Below are 13,725 nucleotides of genomic sequence, written 5' to 3'. Positions count from 1 at the left end.
TTGTACTATCATAAACATTTGCAAAGGCCTATAGCTACCAAGCTGTTAAAAGAAATTAGGCTGCGTAATCTTTTCAGGCAGGCACACACAATCATGTCAGATAAGCCTAAAGGTATTCCCCAGTCATGCTAGACTTTCCAGGCAGCCACTATCACTCCAGGGAACCCTTGGCCATAGACTATACTTACTGCTTTAGATTAAGAGTATTTTTTTTTTGTATGCACAAAATCTGAAGCTGTCACACAACATTTAACATGAATATGAAGCCACCGCGTGGATGAGCCTCCTGTTGCTATCGCTCTGTTTGGTAAACAGTAACAGAGGAGAGACAGCGTGCCTGTTTCTATCCCTCCCTCTTCTCTCGCTCACTCCCTCCCTCTCTCCCGTGAGCGAGCAAGCAAGCGTCAGAACTGCGCCTTTTTTTCTGTTATTCCTTAGGGTGCTGTTGTTGCTGAGCAACCAGAAGGCGTGTCCACTGGCGGATATAAGCAGTAGCTGGCTAGAATTCCCTGTTTCACCCTTTCTGTGTCATTTCAGTCTTGTACAAGTAGGGCACTGCATGGCAGCGGGGCGGATAGGGAGACGAGGGAACCCCCGTACGTTGCCTCACTCCTGATCAACTTACAACCTTACCAAGCTTGGTGTGCGTGAGTGTGTGTCTCGTATTTCGTTTGGTGCGCCCATCAACATGGCTTGGACTGAACTATAGCGCACATCCACGGACTACCAAAAAGGATACTAGAGTAGGCTACACTACCCATTAAAAACAATCGGTGTGTATTTTACTGAAAACACTGATCAAGACGAAAGAGCCAAATACTCACTGATGAGGTGCGAGGCTGTTCCGCCACTTTGAATCCTAGCGATTAGACTGTCACTGACAGACAGCGCTTGTGGAATTATCTACAACATATTAATCCAGAGGGAACTACCTTCAACAAGGATTTATTGTATTTTTTCGTATTTTTGTTTGCAGGCAGCCATCAAGTGACTTTGAAATGGCTCTAAGCGGCACCCTGTTACCTTCTATATCCACATTTGCCAGCGGCCCGACTGTCAAGAACAAATCCATGGGACCTGCAAATTTAGTGAGTATGGATAGGCTGTCTGAACTATTTATCTCACTAGAATGAGGATAGGCTGTGTTTCACAGTAGACCAAAATACAAAATAACGGTCTTCTATGGAAATTAATCTGCCTGTAAGATAAGGTGATCATCGCTCACAGTTATTTTAACAGTGCCGCACTTTTCAGGGGCGTTCACCCGCCCAGCCCCGAGCAGATTCCAGCATGGCCGGACGGAGGAGAGTATTGGATGGCTACACACTAGTAACCAGCATTGATTAATAGCTCAGCTTTGTTTTTTAGGCAATGTCAGTTGATCAAGCCATAATATTTTTATATTTGAGAAAATTATTCAAATTGATAGTCCTCATTTCAATTACGTGACCAGTACAACAACTGAAAGAATCACACAGAGTAAATATAGTAAACAAGACACATACAGTAAATATGAAACGTCACTTGATCTGTTTAAAGGGTAATTGTAATCTCCCATTTCAGTGACCCAGAGAACTGTTGGCTAATCTGTATTCAGCCCTAGGCAGGTATGTTTTGATCCAAGGACACACGCTACACACTCACATCAGCTCACTCAGAATCTCGCGGTCTCACTGACACTGCTCACTATCGTTACAATCAACTCAGATGTCTTTCTCCGTTTGTCTGTCTTACTGGGACCTGAAGGTATGTCTTCAAGACTGGTCCCAGGATGAGAAACACGACATGAATTTTCAAGCAGGATTCACGGAACAGCCTATCAGTAGGCCTATCAGAATAGATTGTATTGAAACTGCTTCCTCAGTTCTGGAGAATTCTGGAATCATCAAGACTCCAGTTCTATAATTGAGAATGACAGTCTGAAAATATAAACATTTGAAAACAGTTGTAAAATATTTTGTCTTTTTCTGTGAAATTGAATAAAAAGGTATTTGTATGTCCCGTTGTCATAAAGGGCTTTACAGTTAAAACAGATGTTATTGTTTGTGAACTATGTTTATTCTGAAATGGACCCTCTGCAAGATATATAACTGAGACTGATGTGCGTGTATGTGTGTCAACCTTCCTGCAGAGATGGAAAGAGGAGCTGGCTCATCTTAAGAGGCCCAGTGTTCCGACAGGCAGCAGTTGCACCGAACAGGACCTGGTCTCCATGATGATGGCCAAGAAAGACCCGGAAACTGACCTGGACCTGTTGGACTACGACTTCATCCTCTCCAACACCATGCTACAACAACAACAACAACAACAGCAACAACAACAGCAACAACAGGAAGCCATAGTGGGGGGACCCCAGGCCCTCCCCCCCTCCCCCAGCTCTTACTCCTCCTCCTACCCCCTGCCCTCCCCTCAGGATCCAGACCTCCTCTACACCATCCCCGACATCAGTGACGTCTCGCCCTCTGGGGGCTTCGTGGCCGAGCTGATGAGGCCGGAGCTGGACCCTGCCTACCTCCACGCCGCCACCAGCCTCCAAGGGAAGTTTGTGGTGAAGACCACCCTGGACATGGGGGACTATAGCCAGGGCGTGAGCGTGAGCAAGGCCGCCGGCACGCCGGCTACGGACTTGCCCTTTGTCTGTCCCCGGATCAAGCAGGAGACCCCCAGCACCTGCACCATCACCCAGCCCATGGACCTCCACCTGGGGCTGAACTCTCACTCACACTCCCAGCCTCGGGGCGGACCTAGGCCCCTCCTGGACCCTCACGGCTACTCACCATCAGGGCGGCCCTTGGGGGCCAACCGGCCAGCCACCTCCCCTTTGTCCACGGAGCACCCATTGGGCAGGGACCTCCAGCACCCCTCCAGCCAGGGGCTGAACCACCCCCAGTTGTCTCTGTCCACCTCGGGGTATCACCACCACCCATCCCCTGGCTACGCCCCCTTCCCCCAGCCTCCGTCCATGCAGTACCAAGGTCAGTCCCTCCCTCTAAGGCTGCTCTGACTCCATAACTGCAGGCCCCACTGCTAGGAAGCACCATGCCGTCCATCTAGGGTTAAAGAGATCAGGTGGGAGATCAGGAAGACATGTCTCATCAAGCCTAGCTGTGTGTTGGCCACAGTCTACAAACAGTCAGGCGCAGTAGAACGTGTGAGAAGTAACAGAACTATACTTCAGAGATATTGAGATGAAGGTTCATTTTGCACCCCGTTTTTGTTGTTGCACCCTCTTACTCTAAAGGGAGGATCGCTTTCTTTTTTTCGATCCATGGAAAAAAGATGAGACGTTCTTCCAGCTGAAGATAGAAGCCAGGGAGGCAGTGCGTGTGACATCTGACAGGACATGTGTAGCCTCTTCCTCATTGGTTCATTCAAATAAACTCCACCTGACTCCTCCCCCAGAACTGATGACCCCTGGACCAGAGTGTTTGCAGGAGGAGCCCAAGCCGAAGCGCGGCCGGCGCTCCTGGCCGAGGAAGCGCATCGCCACACACACGTGTGACTACGCAGGCTGTGGGAAGACCTACACCAAGAGCTCTCACCTCAAGGCTCACCACCGCACACACACAGGTCTGTACATCGCACACACACACACCTGTAGGGTGCACACACACAGGTCCGTACAGGACAGACACACACACACACCTGTACTGTGCACACAGACACACATACACACTTTATGTACATGTCGCCTGGCTTTACAATACATCCACTACTTGGTCTCCTCTGAACACAGGCACCTCAAAAACTATCCAAGTTTCAATTGATTTTAGTTAAACCTTTTGGTTTGTTTATGGTAGAAACATCTTAAAATATACATGCACATTCAGTAGTCGTCTTGAATCTGATAACGATATTTGGAAGACTGTGTGTTTGTAGGACACGTGTTTGTAGCTGGGGTAATCCATTTATTTGTTACATTGTATGGTTAGGACATCTACAGTGTGCTCTTTGGTTGTGTCAGTTCCATCAAGCTACATGACACACAATACTATAATGGTTGTATTTCCTTTCATTCGTAGATAAGCAGGGGTTCATGTGCTGTTCCGTGTTGTTAAAATCCAGTCATTTGCTACCTTTCTAGACTGGCAAGACCACTGGTCCTATGCCAGCAGTAACTTACAGTAGTGAGTCATCCTGTGCACATAGCAAGAGAGAGCGGGCTAGTTGGCAGGTGTCACCAACAGGCATTTAAACAACAGGTTGATACTGATCCCTGTTCAAATATGGCCACAGGCTGATCAGCTTTCTCTCCATGCACTGCAGGACAGGACAAACCTCTTTCTATGGTGGGAAGACAGGAGTTAGCTCTGTCCGTCTCCACCTCAGGGCGAAACCCTAACTGCTGTTTCTGGTGCTGTTTTGTCTGTCTGTCTGTGTGTGTGTGTTTTGTCGATGAATGCGTCTCGCAGGAGAGAAGCCTTATCACTGCGACTGGGAAGGTTGCGGCTGGAAGTTTGCCCGTTCGGACGAGCTGACGCGTCACTACAGGAAGCACACGGGCCATCGGCCCTTCCAGTGTCAGAAGTGCGACCGGGCCTTCTCTCGCTCAGACCACCTGGCGCTGCACATGAAGAGGCACTTATGAGACGAGCCGGACGCCGCCGACGAAAATACTTGGGAGCTATAGACTTATGATCCGAACCTGAACAAACCAAACTGTTTTTATAAAACCGTACTGCCTTCAGCCACTGTCAGGCTATAAGACAAGCTGTGTGGTTCATCACAGCAGCGAGAGCCCACTCAGAGCCGCCATCATGGACACCTCTGACTCCTCCTCCGACGGCTGTTCCTCCCCCAGCGTGTTGGGGGATCAGACCACACTCTTCAGTAACCTCGGCCACCTCTTATTCCTCTCTTGGGACCAAAACTGGAAGTAATTTTATTGACAAAACTTGGGAGGACCAGGTGCCAATGTATGACTGGAATTGTATTAGCTTCAGGGAGACGAGATACACAGAACACACACACCTAGCATCATCTCAGAGGCCTTCAATCTTATCAGCAACATTCCAATTGTTTGTTTCCCAGTCAACCAAAACACTGTTAAACATACTGTATTAGAAATGTAAGTTTATAACACCACTATAAAAGCCATGGACGTCAGGTACCAATTAATTTATATCTTACAAGATGGTGCTTTCTTACCCTAGTGTATTCAAAGGTACCAAAGATTAGAAATAAAATGAATGAATAGGTAAAACTTGTTTGAAGTGCCATATTTTTTGTCTGTTTAGTTTCTATGGAGACCTTTTTTTGAACAATTTGATGGAAAAATCAGGAAAATAATTCTCGGCATGTTAATGGTGATGGCAATCTACACTGCACTGTGGTCGCAAAGTGCAATAATTTATATGAGACATTCATATTTTTTTAAAGAAATTGGTAACTCTGAACAAAGTCTTTTTGTTTATAGTTAAAATATGTAATATAATCTTAAGTTTGTACAATTGTAAATAAAATGCTTTCTTATTGTTTTGTATTTTATGTATTTTACAATATAAAAAAAATAAATGTATTTGAAATGAGATTTTAGATTCTGTCCACTGTTGTGAATATTTGTTTCTGCATCACCATTCTGTGTTACAGTCCTGGATAATACTTTCAGACACTTCTCTCCACAGTAAAGATGATTTTACATGGTGATTTCTGCAGTCTTATCTCGTTCATCCTCCCGTCTTAATGTCACTCATCTGGATGCCTCCTATAATGATGACACCACCAGTTCTAAAACGCTCTTCATCCCTTGCCTGAAAAAAACATCCTTTATTCAGTCCACCTTTGCTTCAGTTTCATCATTTCCAGCATGGCTGAGTGCTTTGTAGACCAAACAGGGATGAGGGAGGAAAGACTCCATTTATTTAATTTATTGAAACGTATTAAATTTAAGTGTGTAGAATGCAGTCATTTATCCTATTACTAAAACACAATTCTTAAAAGTATTTTAGCCAAAAAGAAAAAAGGGGTGTTTTAATGTTCTTTGTCAGGATGCCATTCCAGGCCCTATGTATCTAGTGGATGTTGTTCTCTGCAGTCAACAGTTGCTCCTCACGCTCTTGTCACTGGTAAACACATTTAAAATTCATGAATAGCTTACAGCAGGCTCCCACAATGTCTGGCCTGAGCTGAGACTGCCGCAGGCTAGTGAAGACAATGCCACCGTTCCAAAGATAGGCCAAAAAATACACTTCTACCATGTCCTGTTTCCATGGCGTTCCCTATTCACCTGTCAGCGGGGAAGAATGAATAGGTAAGCCTAGCCTATTTGCTGGTATTCAACTCAGTTACAAAATCTGAGTTCAACTTTGAACCAGGTTGCTTGTGGTGAAGTTAGGACCATCAAGCTCGTCAGAATATAAGAAGAAGGGTGTTGAGATTGAGGAAATGATCATTCTTCCTCACTATTTAGGCATTGGTGTATAGCCTACATAAAGCTGTGATGTGCTAAACTACTTGTGGTTTAGCATAATCTCAGTGTGTGCACACTATCAATATTATTCAGTCCAACAAGGCCTCCAGGCTCTGTCACCTCTCATCTAATTCTATATGTGCTTCGTATGATTCAGCATTAGCCATAGCAAGCCAGCGTTAATTGTTATTGTGGTAGGAGTCCTGGTTCCATTACAAACATTAAAAAAATGTTTGTTGTTCAGTGGAATCCGACATCTGGGAGAATGCCAAACGACAGTCAAGTGGTTTCTATCGTTTTTATATACATTTGAGACTCGTTTGATGCCTATTATTACAGACAACCCTACCCCCCTAAATCTTGATGTCTAATACATGCAAGCATCAGTATCGAAATGATTTTTATTGCCGTACATAGATTTAGCATGCTTAACCGAATATCCCCTTGGTAAAACTTTTCAACAGTTTTGGAAAGCTAAAGAAAATGTACTATGTGGTCTGTGCTGCACTCTGCAGGACTACATAGTACATTACACTGTGATGTACATAGGAAGTACATTATGTTTATTCCTTTATTTCTGTCGGTTATCTATTAAACAGACAGGCAGGCACGCATGATTGGGCATTGCTCCGTCAGTTTAAAAGATTTTATTTTATCTGTATAAATGACAGTCGGTGAAAGTGATGGTGACTGTAAACTGTTATGAGCTAGGGTCTTCATGTACACATGCCCTTAGATGTCTGTCTGCTAGCATATGGGCCAGCTGCTTCTACTCACAATGCTGCAGTCTGTTCTGCTCCCTAGGAACATTTGTTCATTGGCTGGAATTCATGCACTTCACAAGTTGAATTTGGTTAATAAAAAATCGAAATAAATGTAAAAAAAACAAAACAAAGGATTACGCAAAACTAAAAAAGGCAAAATAACACAAGAGTTGCTTGTTTAAAATTCTTTACTGTCTTTTAAAACTGTATTTCTGCATGTCCTGGGAACCCTATGGTAGTCAGCTGAGACAGAAGACACACTCAATGCAACAATGACATCGATGTATGAATAATGACATCATAAACAAACTGCCCAATCACACGCCCATCCCTGTCCTGGCCCCTGCTTTCTACAATGGGACAGCCCTGGTCTGCGATCAACCATTTAAACCAATTTCCTCTTCCTAATGATCAAAAAATAATCACATTGGTCTCAGCTGAATACAAAAAGAGAAACAAATACAAAATAATAACAGGTTGGACACAAGTTGTGTCTGATGAACATAGTCATCTTTACTCCACCCCCACCCACTCCCCCTATATGACCAAGCTGATCCAGTGTCACCAGAGAAGATTTGTATTGGTAGTCAGATTTAGGAAACTTCACAAAACAAGGCCTGTGTTTTTATGTTTAAATCCAATGTGATGAATTGAAGAAAAAATTACGAAAAAAAAGAAAACGAAAAATGACTACGGCAGCTCCCTTCTTAATCGTCATCAAAGTTCTGTTGTAAAAGGAAGTTTGCGGCCAAGTTTTCATTCTTCTCGCAGGCGAAGTAGGCTTGTATAACAAGTCCTTCTGGGAACCCCAAGGCTTTTAGCTGCGGGAGAAGACAGACAGTCAGTGTCAGAAGACAGAGGAGATGTTCACCAGGAGAGAAGCGAAGTGAATCTTTGAGAATACATCAACCCACGTGTGGTCAACTAACAGATAGCTTCACTCCTAACCAGGCCCACAGAGGGAGCAGAGCTGTTAAGACTGGGAAACAGACTGGGAAACAGACTGGGAAACAGACTGGGAAACAGACTGGGAAACAGACTGGGAAACAGACTGGGAAACAGACTGGGAAACAGACTGGGAAACAGACTGGGAAACAGACTGGGAAACAGACTGGGAAACAGACTGGGAAACAGACTGGGAAACAGACTGGGAAACAGACTGGGAAACAGACTGGGAAACAGACTGGGAAACAGACTGGGAAACAGACTGGGAAACAGACTGGGAAACAGACTGGGAAACAGACTGGGAAACAGACTGGGAAACAGACTGGGAAACAGACTGGGAAACAGACTGGGAAACAGACTGGGAAACAGACTGGGAAACAGACTGGGAAACAGCTCTATCTTGGTTATCCAGTCTTACTGCTCCGTGGCGGCCCAGACTACTCGGCAGAAAATACTCCAGACACACTAACATGACAATCCCACCCTCTCAGTTTCCTCACCCTCTCAATGGCCTCCTTCTCCTGGGGTGTGACCTGGATGTAGTTCATGGGGTTGCCTCCTCCGGCCTCTGAGACTCCTCCTCCACCACCACCCCCACCCCCACCACCAACTCCTCCTCCTCCTCCTCCACCGCCACCACCCCCTCCTCCACCACCTCCTCCCTGGCCTCCTGCCTCTGGGGTAGGCTCATTAAGCATCTGGATGAAACGCTCCTGGTGCCGACTGATTTGCTGCAGGCAGAGGAGAGGGCAAACATCAAATTAAGACGGTAACCAAAACCACAGAGGGATTGGCATGGGGTGGGTGTAGCATGTTCCAAAGCAGCAGTGAGTCATCATGACTGCAGCAGTCTGCCATGCCAACCTTGGATGAGGGGCAGTGATGATGTCATGGGTCTTTCTACGTGTGTGTGTGTGTGTGTGTGTGTGTGTGTGTCATGGGGCAGTTGAGGTCACCATGGTACAAAATCCCAGCTCAGTGGGGCCCAGACGACCACACTGATTTGGGGGACGTCTACACGAGGCTTCCTTCACCCCTGCCCTACATGCCTCGATGCCCTTCGTCCAGCCATACCTGGAGCAGCTGAGGGTTCTCCCTGCCTATCTGCTGCAGTAGGGCAGGCAGCAGGCTGGGGTTCTGCTGGATGAGCTGCCTCATGATCAGGAACTGCGGCTGGTCGCTCAGGAACTCCAGGGGGTTGCCTAGAGACAGAGAGGGGGAGGGGGGGGTAAGTAAGAAAGGGCAGGAGTAGGTGGTGAAGAATAGAGAATACTGTCACGGTGGGGCTCAGTCCCAGTCCCAGCACCCCCTCACCTCCTGTGCTGGGGGCTGTACTGGAGGGGGAGGTGATGCTTCCGGCAGACAGCGCTGCGGTCCCTCCCCCGGGCGCTGCCACTGGCTCTGGCCCTGCGTGGCCCTCGCCCTCCGCGGGGATCCCCTGAACAACACAGGAACGCGACAACATGAGAACGACCAGAGCCCAAACACAACCTCCACCTATGGGGGTGGGGGGCATGTATGGCAAGGCTGCCCCGATGGCAAGAGGACAGGACTGGGGAGACGCAGTGTGACGGGGGGGGGGGGTGGGGGGGTGGATACGGCGTGGTTGCTGGGGCTGTGCGCGGCGTCCTCACCGTGAGCAGGTACTCCACAGCTCTGTCTGGGTTGTTGAAGCTGGCCCTGAGGGCCGCCACCACCTGCTCTCTCTCATAGCCCATCAGCATCATCTCAGTCACCATGTTCTCATAGGACTGGCCTGTCACTGGGAGGGGGCGCACACACACACACACACACAGTATTGTCATATTCCCAGTAGTTCAGAGACTCAGGAGACTGATCCAGGCCTGTGATCCTATCAAAAGAAAAGACACCAAATCTAAGACCAGTTACCCAGAGCAGATGTGGCCTCTTCGAATATGTTCACGTTTGTCAAGAGACCAGAGGAGCTGAAAAGGAAGAGCATCGACGAGATGACACACATCGTTCTCAGCATCAGCAGTCCAATCAGAGCAGGAATACTGCACACACGCACACACACACACACATACACACACACACACAGCCTACCTGGTGGGTGTGCTGGCGGGGGCAGTGGTGGCAGGGGCTTCCTCGGCTGGCTTGTCCTCCTTGGGGGCCCCCTCCGGAGTGTTGTCTGGGGCCGCCGAGGAGGCAGAGGGCGTTGTGGAAGTTGTAGTGCTGGAGGAGGAGGAGGAGGCAGCGACAGGCTGGGCAGCTGCTGGGGCCGCTTTAGGCTGCAGATAGTGGTGAGGGAGAAGGGGGGGGGTTGTTACTGACAGCAAAACACATACCTTTGACTGACAAACGAATTTCCACTTGTTCCGTGGCAGTGACAGGCTGTCATTTATCGCTTCCTAAACGCCTGGATCGATTATCAAAGCTCGGCGGTGTGCGGAGGCAGCATATTGAAAGTCTCTGTGCCACTGTGAGAGCTGCTGCTGACGCCTGGCCACTGTGGAGAGGAGAAGCAGCAACACTGTCCTCCTCAGTAACTCTGCTCAGCGGGGCTCGTCTGCTGCCTCCTGTGACAGCCTACCCAGTTGGATAATGTGACAAGTCAAAGAAATCTACGACAACCTCTCCCTGGCTTTCTCTTCCCCTCCTGGGAGAGAAGAGATGATCAACACCACACACACACATAGCAGCTGAGACACTGTCATAACACACACACAAACAAAACACAGGAGGGAGTCTCCCACTGACACAAACGTGTGCATACAAAATGTTACAGGTAGGGAGGGAGGGAGGGAGGGAAGGAGAGAGACACACACACACACACACGGGTCCATCCAATGACATAGAAAGTTAATTAACTCCATCTGTCGTCACCAGTGGTCGTCCCAGTATGCATGCCCCTCCCATGTGCATGGATGAATTAGACGGGTTTGCTTCTTGCAAATATGTTGTTGTATTCAAACCAATAGTTCTGGTGCCCTTGGCCCTAAGGTCACAGCAAGCTATTTCTAGTGCTCTGAAGGCCTAAGCACTGAGAGAACCAGTTTCTTTTTTTCTTCAGTCGAATAAACTCCTCATTCCTCACCTTGGCCACCATGACAACCACAAAATTCTTCTCGTCTATCTTGTACTCCTTGAGAGCTGTGTCATCATTTAAGATCTTGCCTGTGAAGACAACAGAGATTACATTTTACATCTACATGTATTCATTTAGCAGACACTTTTATCCAAAGCGACTTCCAAGAGAGAGCTTTAGAAAAGTGCATAGGTCACTGATCATAACATGAAGCATACATTAAGAATAACTAAATAAGTGCCAAGGGGAAGAACCATTATGGTGTTAATACTACTTCATATGAAGCTCACAAATCTAAAAGGGAATGTTTTCTGGGTGCAGTGAGATTGGTCTGTAGGCATATGGCTTAATAGGCTCTCCTGACACAAATCGGCATCTATGTTGTCAGAAGGGACTGGCATGTAATTTCGATCTTGTTTTCTTGTATATATTTTTTTACTTGACAATACCTGCATATATCAACTTTTGTCCTGCCACTGGAAAACCGTCCTTCCCTTTCTCATTCTCAATCTTCTCTTTCAAGGTTTTCACCTGTGGGGGGGAGGGGGTGGGGGACAGGAGGATACACTGGGATCAAGGTTCATTCTGAGAAACGTTTTAATAGCATACGATTTAGTTAGGTGAGATGCGATCATGCAAAATAAGTTAAATAGTTCATTAGACAACATGTGTGTACCACACATTCTGTAATTTAATTTAGTTTGTTCGCTTGCAAGCTAACTATGTCAGAAGTGCTTATCTGCATACTATTTTCTTAGCAAAATCTCTGAAAAGAATGCCGTTTTTTGTTTGCTACTTCTTCTTTTGGCTGAAAACCAGAACGACCCGTCGAAGTCAAAAGTACAGAATTTAGCTGGCTACATCACTAGCTGGAAGTAAAATAAGGACATGTTGTTCCCAAAAGTTCACATTAATTGACTATCTAGTGCTAAAATGCTGATTGGACTTATGGTCATTTGCTAGGTACTGACTAATTTTGACCAAAGTGATTAACGCTAATCAATGTACTTTACTCGGACAAAAGGCACCCCATGCCAAACCCAGATTGCGGCAGTAAAACTCGCATAGTCTACCTACTACTTAGTCTGGCATATGTCGCGTCAATACCTGAAATTAGCTAGCTACAATAGCTAAAACGTTCCATAATTAGCTAGCTAACAGCTAGAGCCATTAAGCTAGCTCACGAGTTACAGAAGTTGTTGGACAGCGTAAAGCATAGGCCAACTTGCGTGCTTTTATATTTACTGAACGATTTATTTAACACATAGAAACTACTTTATTGTTAACTTTTCTAGCTAACCAACACGCTGACGTTACTTTTGTTTGACAAAAAGCTAGCCAACGGTATATAGCTAACGATAGCATGCTAGCTTGCTGACCAACTTCTCGAAGCTCACCACCCGTTCAACTATAATGCATGGCTACAACTTGCTCTCACCGTCTCTTCTCCGTCAATGTCGATTTTAAACGTTTGTTGTTGGAGGGTTTTCAACGTAATCTGCATTTTGGCGACGTGCAATGTATCTAAGGGGTTGGAACTTGTTTCTCCCTCTATCCTATAGATAAATATACGGGAGTGGTAGCAAGAATTTTTGCTATTTTCGTTAGCTCGTCACAGACTGTCAGCCGCCATTACGCTTTCGCCTTTTTCTGCGCATAAACAAACCCAACTTCACCTAAAAAGACGCACGGGCATGCGCCAAGTGAGAAGGCGCAGACGAGATGGGAAATTGAGTGTACAGCCAAAGACGTGTAGGCTTTTCTCTCAAATTAGGGACAGTGACTAGCTCGGACGCTGAATTTGCTTTGTTAACATTTTAAATAAACTGTCATAACTGGTTAACCTGGATCATTGTGAAAGAGTAAACCATTATGTACATAGTCATTTTAAACATCCAGTGTGATGGTGCTTGTTTCAGAAGTCTGTTCAAGATTCTTACTTTTTTGCGTTAACCAAAGACTCCAGTGAGGCAACAAGCATTCTACAGAACAGAAGCTTTGTATTAATTCGGATGTGGCCCACAGCTCAGACTGACTGATGGAGAGAGATAGCGGGTTCCTGTGAAATTGGCACATATTCATGAAGCGTCTGAGGGCAAAGATGTCAGCGTGGGCAGGCCTCAGGCCAGGCCCATGGAGGAGCTTCCCTCCAAGGCTAGTGGAGAGGAAGGAAGACCTCTGACCTGGAAGGTCTGTCCAGTGACTGCAGTTATACAGGGCTGTTTCCTTGGGGACAGGGGCATCATTTTCAGCACATAGACCACACCTCTGGAAACAATTAAGACTATGACAGTTGAGTGCCTTACAGTTACATTGTTCATTGCTCTGCTTGGCACATAACTATATAATAAGAATTTATGAAAAATTGAAGCACTGCACTCTCCATGAGCTAGTCCTCTTACATTTTAAGTAATGTTTTGTAACAACTGATTTGAAATGTATAATGTGACAACACCAATGAAATATTTTACGTCCCAGAGTATGAGCACAACCTAGCACCTGCAATCCCTCTCCTTCAACACTGTGTTCTAAACCCAGGGTGGCGGTGTCACAGCTAG

At 46.3% G+C, this 13,725-nt stretch overlaps 2 protein-coding genes across 9 annotated transcripts; one reads left to right on the top strand and one right to left on the bottom strand.

Annotated features, from left to right (window-relative positions):
* The first annotated feature begins 479 nt into the window (after positions 1-479).
* klf4 (Kruppel like factor 4) lies at positions 480-5,535 on the top strand. 8 transcript variants are annotated; one of them, XM_084687545.1, is made up of 6 exons: positions 977-1,088; positions 1,255-1,607; positions 1,747-1,822; positions 2,132-2,975; positions 3,403-3,570; positions 4,413-5,535. In XM_084687545.1, the coding sequence occupies exons 4-6, from the start codon at positions 2,213-2,215 to the stop codon at positions 4,586-4,588; spliced, it is 1,107 nt and encodes a 368-aa protein (XP_084543671.1). In that variant the 5' UTR covers positions 977-1,088; positions 1,255-1,607; positions 1,747-1,822; positions 2,132-2,212; the 3' UTR covers positions 4,589-5,535. The 8 variants fall into 8 exon arrangements, with proteins under 8 accessions (XP_084543667.1, XP_084543666.1, XP_084543668.1 ...); XM_084687541.1 differs by lacking the exons at positions 1,255-1,607; positions 1,747-1,822 and adding an exon at positions 480-773; XM_084687540.1 differs by lacking the exons at positions 1,255-1,607; positions 1,747-1,822 and adding an exon at positions 480-831.
* A 1,808-nt stretch (positions 5,536-7,343) lies between these two features.
* rad23b (RAD23 homolog B, nucleotide excision repair protein) lies at positions 7,344-12,843 on the bottom strand. Its single transcript, XM_084687414.1, has 10 exons — positions 12,606-12,843; positions 11,617-11,698; positions 11,177-11,256; positions 10,186-10,370; positions 10,009-10,064; positions 9,753-9,880; positions 9,433-9,556; positions 9,193-9,320; positions 8,619-8,849; positions 7,344-7,994 (listed from the first exon to the last, which is right to left on the bottom strand). Exons 1-10 carry the CDS (start codon positions 12,669-12,671, stop codon positions 7,881-7,883), a joined length of 1,194 nt encoding a protein of 397 aa, XP_084543540.1. The 5' UTR covers positions 12,672-12,843; the 3' UTR covers positions 7,344-7,880.
* Positions 12,844-13,725: the final 882 nt, after the last annotated feature.

Source organism: Hypomesus nipponensis, chromosome 22 (genome assembly GCF_054491055.1).
Source record: "Hypomesus nipponensis isolate SF chromosome 22, ASM5449105v1, whole genome shotgun sequence".
Taxonomy (NCBI): domain Eukaryota; kingdom Metazoa; phylum Chordata; class Actinopteri; order Osmeriformes; family Osmeridae; genus Hypomesus; species Hypomesus nipponensis.
This window is presented reverse-complemented; position numbering and strand designations above follow the sequence as displayed.